This window comes from Tiliqua scincoides, chromosome 2 (assembly GCF_035046505.1).
Source record: "Tiliqua scincoides isolate rTilSci1 chromosome 2, rTilSci1.hap2, whole genome shotgun sequence".
Taxonomy (NCBI): Eukaryota; Metazoa; Chordata; class Lepidosauria; order Squamata; family Scincidae; genus Tiliqua; species Tiliqua scincoides.
Window position 1 is genome coordinate 110,810,416 of NC_089822.1, and position 18,536 is coordinate 110,828,951.

Consider the following 18,536-nt stretch of genomic DNA (forward strand, 5'->3'; position numbering starts at 1 on the left):
AGATCTGGTTGCCTGCATGGCACCAATGCTGAACGCCTGTACTGAACTGCACTGTATCTGATGTAAATACACATTTAGTGAAGGACCCTGCTGTCTGTGCTGTGTTTCTGTCCTCAGAGCAAGCTTTCCAGTACGGCTGCTGCACACACTCACACACAAGCTGTGAGACCTTGGGCAGTGGGAGTAAGCTATCTGCGTATACCAGATGCCAACAATGTCCATTGCTTGTTCAAAGCGATAGCTATAAATTCAAGTGCTGTGCAATAGATGGTGTTGGTTCCCATTCCCAGCATCCCTGAACATTCCAGCTACCATCCTTAGTCTGCTTCTCAAGGTAAGTCCACACATGTGGTCTTAGTACTGTCTTGTACTGTATCACTACCCATAGCATAGTGTATCACTGTAGAGCAGTGGTTCCCAACCTAATATGAATACCCTCAAGAATATGCTTCAGGACATTTAGGGGTACACAAAAAAATGAATAATGATGGGATAAGGTACATATTTCAATGTGTAAGACAAGATAAAAATCAAAAGTTGCCATAAGGTTGAATTAATTTCACGAGTGGCAGTATTGGTTTCCTTTGTTATTTAACCTTGAGAAAAGCCTGAATTTCCTTGATTTATTTTGATGAATGTTGGGGAGTGCCTCCCAAAACAATGTGCTGCAAACATGCTACTGCAGTGGCAGTATGCCCCTTTACAGGCTTTCCTCCACTTAGCAAACGTTTGAAGCTTTGCATTGTTATGCAGTTTGGGAAGTGCTTCTGCAATGCATTCTGGGAGCATCAGGTGCTCCCAGAAGCTATTTCTGGGTCATGCTGAAACAGCTTCCAGGAGCACTCAATGAATGCATCGCAGAAGTGTTTCCCAAGCACTGCATCACGACATACTGTTTGGGAAATGCTTCCTGGAGTGGGTTGCAGGCTTCAGAGTGACACAGAAGTGGCTTCCAGGAGCACCCAATACTGCCCTGTGGCACTGCAGCATCCATACTTGGTTGAACCTGCAGATAAAGAGGGCCCATTGTATATTAAACACAAAAGATTTTGCTAATAGGAAGGTACAGTTTATGGAAATGGACTGCCAAGTGGTATGCAGGTGAAAAGCGGTATGGAAATTGAATGCCAAGTGGTACAAAGGTTGGTAAAGCTGCTGTTGAGTACTGTACTGTATCACTACCAATAATAGCAATGTTGGACTTACGAACTGCCCCTGGAACATAATGTGTTTGTAAGCAAGGATGCTTCTATGATGGCAAAAACAATAAGCGGCCAATCATAGGTCAAATCTCAGCTCTGCCATGATCTCAGAAGGTGGTCTTAAGCTAGCCACTCCCCTTCAGCCTCAATTCTCTAGCTGAAATGGGGGTGATAAGACTTGCCTTAAAGGGATATTGTAAGAAAGCAGCAATATAATGCAAGTAAAGCACTTTGCAGACTCAGAAACCATTATACAAAGACTAATAATAATAAAAGTAATAATAAATACACATTTCAGAGCCTCTATGATTTGCAGAGTACACCAGGATGAACATTACTTGGGGCAGTAACTGAAGGACTATTGAAGTGGCACAAGAGGCACTAATGCCATTTCTGGCATTCTTGTAAGCCCACACAAAGATTTCCCCTCGTCACCCTCCCCCAAATGGGCTTGGTGCTCCTAGTTTGTGCCAAGCTTCCAAAAATATCACAGTGGTAAGAGAAGGAATGTCAAGCTAACACAAGCTAAGCTTTCCAGGTACCTTGCACGAAGTTCAAAACTGCACTCTCCTAGAGACCTCAACAACATTGAGGCCCTCAAGACCCTCAAGAGTTAGGAGAGCACAAACTGAGAAGATGAGTCATGTGAACCAGAAGAGTGCCTATGAGGAGAGGAAAAGCCTGGGGACAGTAGCAGGTAGCTGAAAACAAGGTAGAAATAACCTTCATCCTTAGCCAAGGGGCAAAGAAATGAGCCACTTTGTTGAAGGACCTCCAAAATTTTTGGAATTGTTCCATGGGGATGTGGGGGCAAAGAAGAACAAGAAAGCTAAGAGAGCTATTTCCTAAGAATAGAAGCAAGGAAATAATAGACTGAAGATGGGTTAGGGCAGTAATGGGAAAATAGGACAGGAACCAACAGTGGTGGAAAAAGTAGAGCTACTAGTGACAGTACTACAGAAAAACAGAAGTGAGGAAAAAAGAGAGAATTGCTCTTTAGAAGAGAAACATGATGGAGAAATAATCTTAAGAGGAGGAAAGGTCAGGTTTGAATGATGTATTGGGAAGTTCTTGAAGATAAGAAAAGAGCATATATGAAGGGGATATACAACACTGTATACATACATCTTATGTGACCTTTTTTCTATTACAATTGTCATGATTCACTGATGCATTTTGAGTTTAGAAAGCAAGAGTGTATACTCAATATCCCTTAACAGTTAAGACACAACTGGTTTGTGTTAAGTAATCCTGTACCTACACTCTTTGTTTAACAGCATAAGGCAGTCCTTGCTGGATCATGGTCTTGCAACAATCTCAACAACCAGCATGAACATGTTGGTCTACTAGAAATTGGCAAGTGGTCCATTGATTGCCATCAATTGATGTAATAACTTCAACAGAAGAGAACTGCTGATCCTGAGAGAAGGAGCAAGCACTTAAGAGATGCTACCTTAGTGAAAGCAACAGTTGGCCACAGAGGAGGGTGAAGAGAGGGAGAACCAGCATCCTGTGAGGGGACAGGGCAAGTAAAAGGGAATTTATTGGTTGGAGATGGGCAAAACTAGGGATAATCCCTACAGAAGAGGGTGAAGACAGCAACCAATGCAATCCAATCCAATCCAGCATCCAATGAGGGGCAGGGCAAGTAAGTAAAAAGGGGTTTACTGGTTGGAGATGGGCAAAGTTAGGGATAATCCTTACAGAAGAGTTGAAGACAGGGAGAACCAGCATCCAGTGAGGGGGCAGAGCAAGTAAATTAAAGGGGATTAATTGTTTGGGGGATGGGCAAAGCTAGGGATAATTCCATTTTAGCTGGATTTTAGGTGTGCATGGCTTAAATCAGGACTTTAATTTTAACCCAATTGGACTTTTGCTCTGTTTTTGCAGGTTCTTTTCAGAAAAACCTTTTTTGCTACACTATGTTACCTTCAGCCTTTTTGTAAGTTTTAAATGGCTCTAGTTTTGGGGAATGGGTGGGCTGCTACAAAAAGCATAAGCGACACTGATCCATAATGATTTGAAAACATTAAAAAAATGAGATTAACGCAGTAAATGAAAAGTAAGTCCTATTTTGTTCAATGGGATTTACTCTCAGGAAAGTGTGGCTACAGCCATGATCTCTATGAATTACAAAACATATAAACAGATTACAATTATATTTAAATTTTTATTTGTATAGCCTATTGTCATGCATTACAACCCCAAATGAGTTCATTGGGGGGGTGATAGTGATGAGGGTGGGTGGGGGGAGAAATAACTGATAACAAAATGAATCAATCAAATCTACCCAGGGGAATTGATACTGAGAAGACCTCCCCCCAAAAAAGCTTGAAAAATATTTTTTTTCCCTAAGGGTACTTAAAAGACAAGCTGGGAAAGATGCTCATTCGGGAAGGGGGGGAGGAAGAGGGGATGCTGGTGGGGGAGGGGAGGGGCCCTGTGGGGAGGGAAGGATGCTGGGGGGGTTTAAAGAGGCGGAGGCAGCACCCCTTCACACACCCCTCCGCCGCACCCCCCCACACACCTACCTCCCCCTTCACGTCCTCACCGTCCAAGCCGACCCCACAGGTGCGCCTCTCCGTGGGGCGGGGGGAGGAGGAGGGCGGCGCCCCCCCCCCGACCAGCCACCGCCGCCCCCTCAGCTCCACGAGCCGCGTTCACACGTTCAGCGAGCCAGCCATTCATTCACGCGCGTGCGCGACGTGCCTCACCCCACCCCCCCTTACCGTGCTGCCCCCTCCCAGCCGGGCGGCCCGAGATCCCTGGCGCGGGTGGGGAGGAACAAAGGAGGAGCCGCCGCCGCCTGTGAAAGAGATGCTCTCACTCGCCCCCCTCCCTCCCCTCTGCACGCCCTCGCGGGAGGTGGCGCGCACAGGCACACAGTTCCAACAGGCTAGACTGGTTTCTCCCGCGCGCGCTCCCAACCGGCTGGACGGGGCTGAGGAAGGAGAAAGAGCGCTCGCTCTCGCCTATCTTTCCCACCAATGGGACAGCGCTGACCTAACCCATCTCCGGAGTGGCCACGCCCACTACCGCCGTCAACCAACCAAACCAATGAAGAGGGTGGGAAAATGACCCCGCAGAAGTAAACTCGCCTAATCCGACCAATGAGGATCCGCGTCACATTCCTTTCCCCGCCTTCTTGCATCGGCACAACCAATGGGCACGCGCCTCGCTCAAACCGATCAACCCATTGATTAATCCGGTGTCCGGATTGGCTAAATCTCTGGCGGAGGGAGCTCAGTGGTGGATCGAAGATGAAGCCGTTTCAGAGCCATGCGTGTTCTTTTGAGAGGCGGGGCCTCTATCCGCGATGAAGCCACGCCCCTTCCCCGGCGCCGGCCAATCAGGTGGTGGAAGAAGCACCCCTTTGTGGTCGGCGGGGGCGGGCTGGTTGGGCGAAGAGACGCGCTTTGCCTTCAACAGGTCGCGCGCTGAACTCCCTCTGCTGCCCCCCCCTCCGCCAGCTCGCGCACGCTCAAGAGCCGGCAGCGGCCGCCTTTGCGCATGCGCAGTGTTGCCATCACTGCGGCTGAAGCCAGTGTGGGGGGAAGGCAGGCTGGTTGGGAAGGGGAGGTTTTGTGTCCTGCATACTGTGCTGGGCAGGAGTGCTTGGTGGTATTTCGCTCCATCTTGGTTTATGGAGCTGCTCGCAGGCTGCACCAGGGGACAGCCACTGAAGCTGAGTGTGCTGGGAGGGTTAGAACAGACAGAAGAACATGTTGGTCTGTGGAACACCTTGCCACATGATGTGGTCCTGGTGTCAGGACCTGCCTTTAAAGGGGCACCCACCTGCCTTTAAAGGGGAAGTGGACAGATTTCTGGAGGAAAAGTCCATCCCAGGTTGTACAAGCCGGAATGGCATGTGCAACCTCCTGGTTTGGTAGTAGGCAGCCTCAGATGTAAGGAGGGCACCAGGATGCAGGTCTCTTGTCTTGTGCGCTCCCTGAGGCATCTGGTGGGCCACTGTGAGATGCAGGAGGCTGGACCAGTCGGGCCTTTGCCCTGATCCAGCAGAGCTCTTCTTATGACTGTGTACGGCAGCAGTTCCCAACCTTTAGGAAACTGCGAACCACTGAGGCAGAAGTTGGAATTGCCATGGACCGCATGCAGCTGTGGGCGGTCTGGTGTCTGACCTCTCTGGTGGTCTGCCTCATGAGTGCTCCCCACAGACTGTCAGAGAGGATGGAGAATGGGCTGCCCAAAGCCATAGCTAACACTGTAGTGGCTGTGGCTGCAGGCGGTCCATTTTTCACCCTCTCTGGTGGTCCCTGGGTGGGAGACTGCTTGCTCAGTGAGAAGCTGGATGTGATCAAAGGCAATTTGTTTCCTGAGACCTCATGGACCTCAGGGTCTCATGGACCACCTGTGACCACAGGTTGGGAACCAGTGGTGTACAAGGAAGCCCTTAAGTGTTGCAAAATCATTTAAGGACTGTTTAATACAGTCATTTTCAACCACTGGGCCGTGGTAGACTGGTGTGCCATGAGCAGTCCACAGGTGTGCCACAGGAATTTGGGGGAAGGTCATTTATTAGTAGGGCCAATGGGGGATGTGATCTTTCACTGGCAGCATGGTGTGCCTTGTTAATTGTGAAAAGACTGATGGTGTGCCTTGACAATTTTAATGCCTTGTCAGTGTGTCGTGAGATGAAAAAGGTTGAAAATCACTGGTTTAATATGTTGTGGGGGTTTTTTTTTTCTTTTAAGGTGCACAGCTAAGAATTTTAAGCGCAGTTCCTGAAATAAGGTGTTTGAATGAGGCAGAACCATGTTAAGAAACATTAATGTTCTCCAAGTATGCACTTATCCATGTGGCTTGCACTTATCCATGGCCTAGTTTCCCCTAGTGGCTAAACTACTGAATGGCCACTAGGGAAAACCATGGATGTAATGTGTGTCTTTTGACCTCCCCCAATCCCTCCTCCAGAGATGTACTGGAGTCACAGCACTGAATCTCAAGTCCAGTCCCAAGTCTCTGCCCCCTTGACTTGACCCCCTTTGACTCTCTGCCCATGTCATAACAGCAGCCATCACGACTCGTCTAGAGCCCTTGAGTCACTTTGATTCTATTCCAAGTCTTTTCAAGAAACAAGGCAAGTCATGGAAGCAGCAAAAAAAAAGGCAAGCAAGCACACTAAAAAAAAGAGTCACAAGCACATACTAAAAGTGAGTCTTAACTCGAGTCTTTTCATTTTTAGGGTAAAACCCCCAGGTTTTGAGTCAGTACGGAAGTTTTGACACACGTGACTCACGTCCTTACAAGTTGTGAAAAACGTGTTTTTGCAACTCAATTCTGAGTCATTCTAGTCCTGGCCCATCCCTGCCCTCCTCCCTTTTTAATTTTCATGTTGTTGCTGAGCAGAGGATTCTGAATTTGATTGGAATCGTGTTGGTTAGAGCAGCGGTGGATCTCCCTGCGCCTGGAGCAAAGGTCCACAATGGTGCCCCCCCGCAGGTGCCCCCCCTGCATGAAAATCCGCCCCCCCACCTGAGGCTCATGGAACCTCGCGCAACCTTAGCCCACATTGGGAAAGCCTCTCTGAGGTTCCCCAGTGCTATATACTGTGCTTCCAGAAAACTAGAGGACCTTGATTTTCATGTAACACCCCACCCCACCCTCCCTCTTCAGTTTCCCCAGTTGTGCAGGCAGTGAGCATGTGTAGAATTTGTATACACATACATTCTTTCAAACATTATGCTGAATATACATTGGGGCTAGGATCCATTGGGGTGGGATCATGGAAACAACATGATCCTACTCTCTTCTGTACCCAAGTTCAGATGAATGCCTGAATTGTGTTCTATTTCAAATAAGGAAATTTGTTTTTTATTTTTGCATAGAGGAGCATTCAGTCATACTATGCTATGAAGTGGTACTTTGCATACCTATGAAGTGGTATAGCTGAAATTCACAACTAACACTTCAAGGCTCAACTAAATGTAATATGGGAGGTATTGAAATCGCCCAGCTCTTTTAACTTTAATGCAGTCATGGGTACTGGAGTATACTGCTGAATTTTATCAAAGTGCTAGTAGTGAAGAGGGAATGAACAACCTAAGGTATTTCCTTAGTGCCACATGTCTACTAAACACTGCCCTCTGCAAACTGCTCTTTTCCCTAAGAGAAAAAAGACCCACATACAGTAGTAGTAGTAGTAGTAGTAGTAGTAGTAGTAGTAGTAGTAGTAGTAATAATAATAATAATAATAATAATAATACAGGTATTTATATACCGCCTTTCTTGGTCGTCAGATTTCTCCTCAGACTTTATTCAAGGTGGTTTACATAGGCAGGCTATTTAAATCCCTGTAGGGATTTTTACAATTGAAAGGAGGTTCTATCTTTCAAGAACCACAACATTTCAGATGTTTCTTTCTGATCTGGTTTCACATTCTGGCCTCCATCCTACCACGCTCAGAGCAGATGGAATAACTCTGCTCAGCTTGTCAGCTGCTTCAAGGTCGCACGGTGCCAGTGGCCTCAAACTGGCAACCTGCGGATGTTATCTTCAGGCAAATGGAGGCTGTACCCTCTAGACCAGACCTCCTGCCCCAGTACCCAGTACCTCTACATTGAGGTAGTTTGAGGGGGGGAAACCTCAAACCTCAAAGTTCAGGGAAGTTGATTTTGATTAGGCAAACAGCCTACAGGAAATGGGTCAAGCACTCCTTCTCTAACCCAGTTGTGGACCTACCATTAGGTCCAATGGAGCAAATGCCCTATGCGCAAGCCTCTAGGACAAAAGGTCCTAGAGCACAAAAGGTACACGTATTGTGGCTGTACATTCAGACACGCCCACATCAGTTCTTTTAGGACAAGATTTTTGTGATGTTTTGAACAGGCAGAAAGCTGCAGCCATTGGAAAGTGTAATGGAGAGGCTCCAGTAGGCAGAAATCCATATGGACACATGGCTACTAAAGTAGCAAAAGGAAGAGAGCATCCTTCAGGCATCTCTTCCATCAACCAAGAAGCTAAAGCAGGAGAAATAACTTCCAAGCCTAGAATTAGGGATAAAGGAACAGTAGGGAGTGGAAGATTTCTAGCAGCAACCCGTAGAAGACATTATCATGTTGGAGCAAGGACTGAACCATGTGTGTGTTTAATGCATTTTAAAACCTATTAAAAGGTATTTTTGTTTCTTTGATGCTAAAAGTCAAATAGATCATACTGGCCATTAGAACACCCTGCCACTGTAGCCAGCAACAGAAGTTTGAATGATAACTTAATGTTTCCTTAAAACTTTCTAGGTTCCTAAGGAAAAGAAAAGCAGGAGGAACCCTCCTAACCTTTGTGCCTCAGAGCATGCACAGAGTGCAAAATAGTAGCAAACAAAGAAAAGCCTCTAATGCCTAACTTAGCAATGGCTATCTTTTGTTTTAACCCTTTTTGTTTCAGCAGCAAGTAAGGACAAAGAAAAAAAGCATTTGCCCTCCAGAGGACAAATTTACTTAATCTCAATTTCCTGTACAGGAGCTAAGCGAGGATCCTATATCTGTATTTTTAATACTAATGAAGTATTTCTTTTATAGTGGAAGGATTGTCATGACAAATTTATTTTATTTACATTCTCTGCTTATCCACATACATATGCTCTATGTTTGTTGTATGTGTGTGTAGTATGAAAGAAACGCTTTGTCCTTGTCTGTCCTTGCTCTTGTTTTTTTACTTATAGTAAAGTCCATACCAGGCTAAATGAAGCCCACATGGTTGTAGACTTTATTTTTGTGACAGGCCTAATATTTGTTGCAACACTTTCTTTTATTATTTTTGATCTCAGTATCATTTTTGGTACCATGATTTTTTTTCCTATCTGCTTTTAAACTTGTAGGAGTACTCTAATCCAATGTGTTTTCTTTTCACACACACCCCCATCACCAAAGATGGAGGGAACATGCAGAATAACCCTAAGGTAGCTGAACAACACTTTATGTCCCACCAATGATAGACATCTTCAAAGGATACAGTCCCTCAGCAAACAATCTCTTAATGTTGGGACTTCACCCTATTGTGATTACCATTGTTGTCCAACTACTATTTTGTATTTTCTTAATTCTGCTTGTATGTTGGCAAAGGAAAAAGTATAACCAACTCTCAGAGCTGGCACAACAAATCCAGATGCTCAGCCAAAACCAATATTATAGAAAATAACACCCCATTTTGCCTGTTGTATGTCACCCACAACAGACACTTTAACTGATGGACAGTGCGAGAATCAGAATGTTTATCAGCCCTCCTGACTCTCAGTCAAGTCCAGTTGATAGAAAAATTGGCTATCCAATGCTAATCTGGCACTGCAGCACAAATTGGGTGATAATAAATTCTAAAGTCTATGTCTCACAATCTCTATACCCTATTCATGTAACCTCTATTCATGTAAATGAAAACCCAACAAGTGTACCTCATGTGTTCTGATCCAAGGAAGGCATAACCTGAGATGCAGTGAGCAGATAAAAAGGTTTTGCTTGAAGAAACATTTCTCCATGAACTTAGGAGCTAAAACCAACGAAACTCCAAGCAAGACAGAGTTATTTTTGTTAAAGTTATTTTTTTCAATGTGTTTAACTCTTGTTTCACTCAGAAATCGTGTAATGTTTCAGTATTATCTCGTGCAGTGATATCTTTAGTATCTAGGTGGGGAAATGAATGTTAGTGCAAAAGCCACCTCAAGCATCCTGTCAGTGTACACAAGCTGAGTGACCTCACACCGCTGGAAACCCTGGCGTGGACTGCAAGACAAGCTGGACCCGTGCTCTGTTGGACTGTACTTCGTCATGGAAGCAGCATGGCTGTCAGAACAATCTGACTCCTCACTCAGCCTCTCAGCGAGACAGCAAGGTGATGGCAACACCTTGGCAACAAGGTGACAGCAAGACAAGGTAATCACTCCGGATGGACAGGTCCATGTATGGAACGGGATCCACACACTTCTCGAGTTCAAGCTGTGCCAGACGACACCCCTTGGAGGAAGACAACAACTTCGCCACCCTGATGCTGGAGAAAAGCAGATTTTGTACCGCCCACTAGACACAATGCACGATACTAATAAGCTGTGTTATAAGCATACACAATTTCTCAGCACAAGAGATTTTTATTGTTGTTGTTTTGTTATAATCTTGTCTTAATGTGGTTTGCTTACTTAGTTTTATTTTGTGTGCTCACGTGATCTCGGCCCCAAGGCGGAGAAATCTGTTACGTGAAAATCCCCTTTTTGCCTTTTAGTTGTGACTTTCTCTCTATCTGGTTATGTACTATGGACTAAGTGTCTCCTACATTCAACAATCAGGTCAAGTCACAAGCTTACACAACCTCCACCTCCCTGTGGTTACACATTATAGGCATCTTAAATTCACCTCCCTATGAAGAAGTCTGGCATAGTAAATCAGTTTCAGTGTCTCCTACATTCATTGTATTGTTTTAACCCAATCACTGCTTAAGTACTGTATGCAAACCTGAACTCCCTTCTGTGTGTTGCTGACTCATTGTATTGTTTAAGTTCCCCCAGCTAGGAAGCCAGCCATTAGACCCCATTGAACTTTGCTGATAAGGGACATCCTGATCTTTTCAATGTTTACCCTGCTGTGTGGTAGTAAGCAAGTTACAATCCAGCTCAGTCTGTCTGAAAACCCTTTTAAAGAGAGGGCTTGCTGCCACATGCTCTCTCTCTCTCTCTCTCTGGCTCTCCCTCCAAGGACCAACACATCTGTGTTGTGTCAGAGGGTCCTCTACACAGGACTCTTCCCCCCCCCAACTGCTCTACAGGACAGGTAACTATCTTGCACCTGAAATTCTTTCCCTTCTTCCCCCCTTTTTTTCTCCCCTTCTCTCCCCATCTTTAGTCAGCAACTGGGTTTGGCAGACCAGGGACCCCTAAAATCCTTGCCTACAACCTTTCCTTTTTCTAATTTCCTCGGATGCACCAAATACTCTCTACATGCAACCACCATGAAAGCTATGTACACTAGAGTCAAGTACTGGGACCAAGAAACATATACTTATCATTTTTCCATGTGCATTATGTTTACTTTTGTGCTTTTGTAATAAAACTATAATCTTTTATTAAAAGTTATCTTTCTCTCAGTCTCCTCTTTAAGCAAAAGGGAATTTCTCTGCATTACACCATCTTGTTATCCAGCCTGTGATCCTAAATTTCCAATAAGGGCAGTATACTAATTCCCCTAAACAAAACAGCCCTTTTGGTAACAGGGGTGGCATGGGGCCACTGCCCAGAAGCAGGTACAGTTCTGCTCCCTGCATGTGCCTGTTGACATGGCTATCTGACTAGTGCTTAGATGTCAGGGATGAGATTTGGCCTTGCACCACTACCACCCATATAACATGTAGTTGCAACTCACACTTGGGAGAACACTTGAGAATGATACAGTAACTGGTTCATCTAACATACTGCAGTAGCTTTCTGGAGTTTTAGACAGGGTCTTTCCCAGCCCTATTTGGTGATTTCAGAGACTGAGGGCCCCATCCTATCCAACTTTCCAGCACCAGTGCAGCTGCAATGCAGCCCAGAGGTACAGGAACAAATGTTCACTAACATTGAGGAGGCCTCTGTGACTGCCTCTCCACCATAGGATGCAGCACACAACCCATTGGCATGGCTGCACTGGCCCTGGAAATTTGGATAGGATTGGGCCCTGAGGCCACAATCCTAACCACGCTTTCCTGAGAGTAAACCCTATTGAACAAAATAGGTCTTACTTCTGAGTAGACCTCCTTAGGATTGTGCCCTGAACCTACCAGTAGTTCTTCAGGTCTTTGCAATTTGACCCACATTTTGAGAACCCCTGCACTATACCATACTAGCTTAAGTTTAGTTTTGATGAACTGCAATAATGAGTATTTACAAACCAAACTACCTCAGGCTCAATGGATCAAGTGTTCAGCTTGGACATAAGAAATCCTTGTTCTGTGTATGAATGATGGCATAGCTGATGTCCTCTCTCTTTGCCAGATGGATTGTTTCTATGCTGTTGCTCAAGATACAGAAATCAAACCAAAGGCAATGGCACCATGCACATGGGATGCACATGGGGCAATGTAGGGATTGCTGGCATCCAGTACAAGAGAACTGTTTCACAGCCTTGAAGCTGTTCAAGAGATGTTGTATTGCTGTCTACAGTGATTTGGAGAGTAATAAACTTAAGACAATAGAGAGAAGGTGAAATCAGCTATACAGGTACTAGACAGTCCTCTTTATCAGCGGATTTGGTATTTGTGGATTTGACTGTTCACAGGTTCTGAACCTGCAGGATGGGCCAACCTGTACTCTCTGGATAGGACCGGAGGAGACCTTGTGGGAGGCACCTAAGATGCACTTCCGGTTTTCACAAAAAATGGAAGTGTGTCATAGAGGCCTCCAGCAGGCCCTCTGGGACGCAAGAAGCCTCCTCGCATCTTGAAGGGCCTGCCTGAGGCCTCTAAGACACACTTCCAGTTTTTCTGCTAACCCCTGCTAACTGGTTTTTCAAGTGGGTGCTCCTCTTTTATTTAGCAGGGGGAGAGTAACTGGCCCACCTCATCCCAGCAGTTTCTTTTCTATTGGCTGTCTGCTGGTGTTGCATCTTTTTAGATTGTGAGCCCTTTTGGGACAGGGAACCATTAGATATTTGATTTTCTCTGTAAACTGCTTTGTGAACTTTTTGTTGAAAAGCGGTATATAAATACTGTTGTTGTTGTTGTTTTCTGAAAACCAGAAGTGTATCTTAGAGACCTCCCACAGGTGTTCTGAGATGCAGGGAGGCCGGCCTCCCCATGTCTCAGAACATCCTCTGGACGTGAGCAGAAGACACCTCCTGTCGTGTCCAGAGGGTACAAGTTGGCTGATCTGTGGATTTCATTATCTGCAGATTTCAGCATCCGCAGGGGTTCTGGGAACGGAACTCCCACACATGCCGAGGCACGACTTCTACAGACACTCATGGTGAGCCTGAACAAACAAAACGTTCCTGGATATGCACAACTGAGACATTGAAAGAGCAGCTGTCCATGTTGGAGCTGTATATTTTTCATGGGTATAGTGTTCATTTCTTGGGGTGGAGAGATTCTCTGTTAGCATTGACATAGACAGAGATGCACTGACATTGGAATTCTAATCACCCACCCAGTTTATTTGACACAAGAACACATAAGGGAGGAGAGAAACTGATGGGAGGCAGAGGGGAGACTAAAGACAATTTATAAATAATAGCAGTTTTTGCACAAAAATGGATCCAGTAACCAAAGAGACAGATTCCTTTGGTTGTTCCAGTATATGCTGCTTAGGGGCAAAAGAATCCTTCAGCATGCCCATCTGCACTGTGTACTCAACAGTACTCTGAATAATCCTCTTCCACGTAATTTGCTGGGAACCAGCCAACCTGCAGGGAAAGAAAAGAATGCCTAGAACCCCAAAAGACAATGAGAATACTCCTAGGACAGAAACACAGGCTTGTGCTTCACAAGTTGTTTTGCAAGTACTGGTACTACCCCAATCAATAGATTATGATGCTTGCTAGGGATTGCCTGGAACTCCTTGCCACAGGATGTGGTGCTGGCGTCTAGCCTAGACGCCTTTAAAAGGGGATTGGACAAGTTTCTGGAGGAAAAATCCATTATGGGGTACAAGCCATGATGTGTATGCGCAACCTCCTGATTTTAGAAATGGGTTAAGTCAGAATGCCAGATGTAGGGGAGGGCACCAGGATGAGGTCTCTTGTTATCTGGTGTGCTCCCTGGGGCATTTGGTGGGCCGCTGTGAGATACAGGAAGCTGGACTAGATGGGCCTATGGCCTGATCCAGTGGGGCTGTTCTTATGTTCTTATGTACCCACTCACTTGAGGCTCCAGCTTCAGGGGTCAGAGATTTGCAGCCACAACATAATCTCAGTTACATTATATTTTTAGTGGCTGCCGCAATGGCAACTGTGACGTCATTCTGTAGACTGAAAGAAATGTAGGCTAGTGCTTTGCCCTCTCTGTGGGACAATAATTTTAAGTAAGCCATGACTCTGTAGGCCATGATGACTTTGGACTTTGACTTGGATACCCTGAATGATTTGACTGACCTGGGACTGTAACTTGGCTTATTGGCTCTGGACTCTGATTTGGCAACTCTCATTGATTGGACTGGTATACTTGGAATCTGTGGACTGGAACTGGACTCTGACTTTTGCTTGCTGCACTGGTGAGTTTCACAAGGGAAACTAATCGGCCTTAAGCGGGCACAAGGCCAAGTGGGGAGAAGACTTGGCAGAACAGCCTCCAATAGGGAGGCAGTCATGGAGGCCTCCTTGAGGTAAGGGAACATTTGTTCCCAGAAATGTTCATCATCACCAGAAAGTTGGAAAGGATTGGGCTCTCAAGCAATGCCAGAATCAACCAGAATTTGATCTGTTTTGGTGTTTCCTGCAGTGAGCCACTCCAGGCCGCAGAGTAGAAAAAAAAGTGACAGCATTGCTCTTCCAGGTCCCACAACCCTGGATAATCTATTGGTTCCTTCTACCCTGGTTGAGCCTTGGGTTTTTCCTTGAGCTGATAGCCAGTCTGGGTAGGTGGCCATTTGAAACACAACTGCATGGAAACAGCTACACAAAGCAAGGCATTTTTTAAACAGCTTAAGTCAATGAAATTGATAGGTGAGAAACTTAAGACAGACAAAAAGAGATACTCTGTCACACAGCAGTGTACTTAATCTGTGAAACTTGTTGCCTCAAGATGTGGTGATCGCTTAATGTTACAATAGAACCAAAATGCTTCTCCTAGGCCCAAGACTCCTTCACTTCTTGGGGGTGCTCTTTATGTGTATGTCAGTCTCATTTCTTTTAGCTGAAATTAAATCCGGATAAGACAGAGGCTCTCCTGGTTCGGAAATCCTTGATGCAGGTGCTGGATTATCGGCTTGCTCTGAATGGGGTTGCACTCCCTCTGAAGGAGCAGGTTCGCAGCTTGGGGGTCCTCCTGGACTCGCAGCTGCTCCTGGATTCCCAGGTGGCGGCTGTGGCTAGGGGGGCCTTCGCTCAGCTTCGGCTGGTGCGCCAGCTGCGGCCGTACTTGGATCGTGCAGACCTGGCCACGGTGATCCATGCCACGGTGACATCGAGGTTAGATTATTGTAACGCGCTCTATGTGGGGCTGCCCCTGAAGACGGTTCGGAAACTGCAACTAGTGCAGAATGCGGCAGCCCGTGTGGTCACTGGAGCTAGGCGGTTTGACTCTGTCAGTCCGCTTCTCCGGGGGCTACATTGGCTGCCCATTCGTTTCCGGGCCCAATTCAAGGTGCTGGTTTTGACCTTTAAAGCCCTATACTGCTTTGGGCCAGGATATCTTAGAGACCGCCTACTCCCGTACAATCCGGCTCGCCCTCTCAGGTCATCAGAGAAGGCCTTTTTACAAGTGCCGCCACCCAAGGAGGTCCGGGGGGCGGCTGCAAGAAATAGGGCCTTCTCGGTAGTGGCACCAACATTATGGAACTCCCTTCCCCTTGACTTGAGAATGGCTCCCTCTCTTGAGAGTTTCCGGCGAGGCCTGAAGACACTGCTGTTTACTCAAGCCTTCTGATTCTTTGGCCTTTTTAACATTTTTTTACACATTTTGTAGTTTTTACAGGCCTGACTCCTCTGTGACTTGCTCTTTTGTACTCTTTTTATTCTGTCTTTTAATCTGACTACTGTTTTTTAAGGTCGCTGTTAATGTGTTTTTAATGTTTTTATCTGCAATTTGTCTTAATCTATGTTTTTAAATGTGGTGTTTTTTTTTACATGTTGTTAGCCGCCCTGGATCCCTTTAGGGAGAAGGGCGGGATATAAATAAAGTTTTATTATTATTATTATTATTTTAGGAATGCACCACATTCTCCAGCCAAGAAGTTCAGACTTGTGCAGTTGCAAAGGTGCTTACCCGGCCATAGATCTCTCCCTTCCACCATCCCAGTTGCCCCTTCTTGTTCAGAATCTTTATGATGTCTCCCTCTGTTAGGGACAACTCAGTCCGGTCTCGGGCACAGTAATTGTAGCGAGCCTTGGCTGAACCAAAGTACTTCAAACTTTTCCCTGTTTGGAAAAGGAAATGGAATGGGTCTATTAGTCACTGTGTTCACGTCTGTGCATGTCATATCCCTCAAACTTTATGGAATCTCACTCCCCATAGCCTAAAGGCCAAAAATCAAACATGATGCATAAAGTGAAAGTGATTGTGTCCAACAAATAGCATACAGAATATCCATAGTAAGGTCTGTATCAATTCCAGGCTTTTTTCTCACATGGCTGAAAAAGGCTACAATCCTATACACACTTCTTGCAAGCAAGTCTTACTGTACTCAGTGGAACATACTTCTGAATAGGCATGCACAGATTACACTATTAGTCCCCAGTCTGTTCTCTCTGCTGCAGCCATGTGAACCAGTAGAGAAAGACCTGTCAGAAAGATGGACCTTCTGTTTTGTGCTTTGGCCAGTTGTCATCACACCTCAAGAAAGGTATTGCAGAGCTAGTGCAAAAGAAGGCACTCAAATTACCAGAGAGTTGAAACACCTTCCTTATGAAGAAAGAATTCAATGTTTGCATTTTTTTTTCACTTGAAGGGGAGATATGATTGAGACTTACAAAATTATGCATGGTATGAACAGAGAAAGATTTTTCTTTCTCTCTCACAATACTAGCACACAGCAAATAATTAGTCTGTGTAATTTGTTGCCATAAGAGTTGATAATGGCCACTAGTTTGGATGTCTTTCAATGGATGGCAGGTCTGTTAATGGTACTAGTCATCATGGCTATGTGCTACCTCCATATTTAGTGGCAGTCTGCTGAAATTTTGCAGGAGAGGAATGGCAGCGACTGAGCTGGTGTAACTTCAAGTACACCCATTGCCATGATTGGTGTTTTCCCTGGAGTTTCCCCTTACCTTGAAGGGGCCTCCAGACTGCAAAATTCCCCGCACAATGCAGCTCAAGCCATGTTTGCCCCACTACATCAGCATGGGGGAATTTCAATAGGATTTGGCTGCCTGACTACATTCTTTCAGTCTGTGTCCTATGACCAATAGATGAAATAGTCTGAATCTGAATCTAGTTTGCAGTTTTCATTGCAAATCATGACAGGTGAACATTGAAGAAATATAGCAAATTTCCTAGCAGTCCTGCCCTTCACATGGGCCGATGCAAGTAAACATGCTGTAAAGCATGCCGTAAAGCACGTTTGCACCTCCTCAGGAGTAAGCCGTGCCAGTGCACAGAGGTGTGCCGGCACATGGAGGCTGAATCTAGCCTCCATAGCAGCTTCTGTGCCTAGCCTTGCGTCGGCCCAAGGCTCTGGGGTGGGCAGGGAGGAGGCGTTCCTGGGCAGGGGGAGGGCAGGCAGTGGGTGGCCCTGGGGGCAGGCGGGTGGGGAGCAGGAGGCGGGGCTGGGATCCAGCACTTATGCTGGATCCCAACCCCCATTTCCAGGGAGTTCAGAGCAGCTTCAAACTGTTCCACTCTCCTTGGACTTTTGCCACCTCAGGAGGTGGCACAAGTCTAAGGAGACCCATAGGGGCAATGGCGCCTTACCCGGAGGTAAGGGGGAAAATTTCCCCTTGCCTCTGGCTGAGCTACTTTGGGCCCCTATCCTACTTTGGGCCCCTTGACTTGCCTGTTCCAGTGCAGGGTAGCATTGCACCCTTAGAAACATCCATTGGTCATCACATGATAGTCAACACTGGCTGAACCTATGTTATGTCCCTCAATAATGGTAGAGCGACATAGTCTCATCTGATTTCCTAGCAGCTGATGTTTGTTTTTGTTCCCCTCCCATCTCCTCTGAGTCTTGAAATTGTAGAGATGAGACACAGATCACACACCAGCTGGCCTGGACATGGTTTTAGTCTCCGGCTCTTTGAAAGAGAGCTGCAGCACAGTATCAAGGTTTTTGAAGCAATCCTTCAGGGAGTTCTGCTGGTAAAACTCAATCAACTCCTAGAGAGAAAAAAGAAGAACTTTTTACAGACACAAATGACATCACAAAGAATGTACAGTATCTCCTGTATGAAGGCTGGGTTGCTCTAGTACATCTGACATATGTGTGGTTGAGAAAATGCATTCAACTGACTTATTTGAGAAATATTGCAGATAGATACTCGAGTATAAGTCGATCTCACAGATAAGGAGGGCAGGTTTTGCATAAAAAATTTTGGAATTTTCTATGACCCTCAGATATGTTGGTGTGTGTTCAACTTAGGGGGACTATAATTTTGACTGATTTTATTTGAGGACAGATTATGAAAAATAACCTACCTGTAATTGTGACCTAAGAATTATACAGTCTCTAATTTATTAAAAATATAGTAAAAGATCATAAGATACATT

General features: G+C 45.6%; 2 protein-coding genes across 14 annotated transcripts in view; both read right to left on the minus strand.

Annotated features, from left to right (window-relative positions):
- SMARCA4 (SWI/SNF related, matrix associated, actin dependent regulator of chromatin, subfamily a, member 4) overlaps nt 1–4,139 on the minus strand; it is a 91,162-nt gene extending 87,023 nt beyond the window's left edge. For all 12 annotated transcript variants that reach the window (XM_066618242.1, XM_066618241.1, XM_066618240.1 and 9 more), the window contains exon 1: nt 3,932–4,139. The gene's annotated coding sequence lies outside the window, so the exon portion shown is untranslated. The remainder of the gene's footprint in view (nt 1–3,931) is intronic.
- Nucleotides 4,140–13,326: 9,187 nt separating this feature from the next.
- VAV1 (vav guanine nucleotide exchange factor 1) overlaps nt 13,327–18,536 on the minus strand; it is an 85,710-nt gene continuing 80,500 nt past the window's right edge. For both annotated transcript variants that reach the window (XM_066613427.1, XM_066613426.1), the window contains exons 25-27: nt 18,032–18,146; nt 16,095–16,246; nt 13,327–13,576 (exon numbers count right to left, since the gene is read on the minus strand). In XM_066613427.1, the coding sequence (XP_066469524.1) occupies nt 13,523–13,576; nt 16,095–16,246; nt 18,032–18,146 (321 nt within the window). In that variant the 3' untranslated portion in view covers nt 13,327–13,522. The remainder of the gene's footprint in view (nt 13,577–16,094; nt 16,247–18,031; nt 18,147–18,536) is intronic.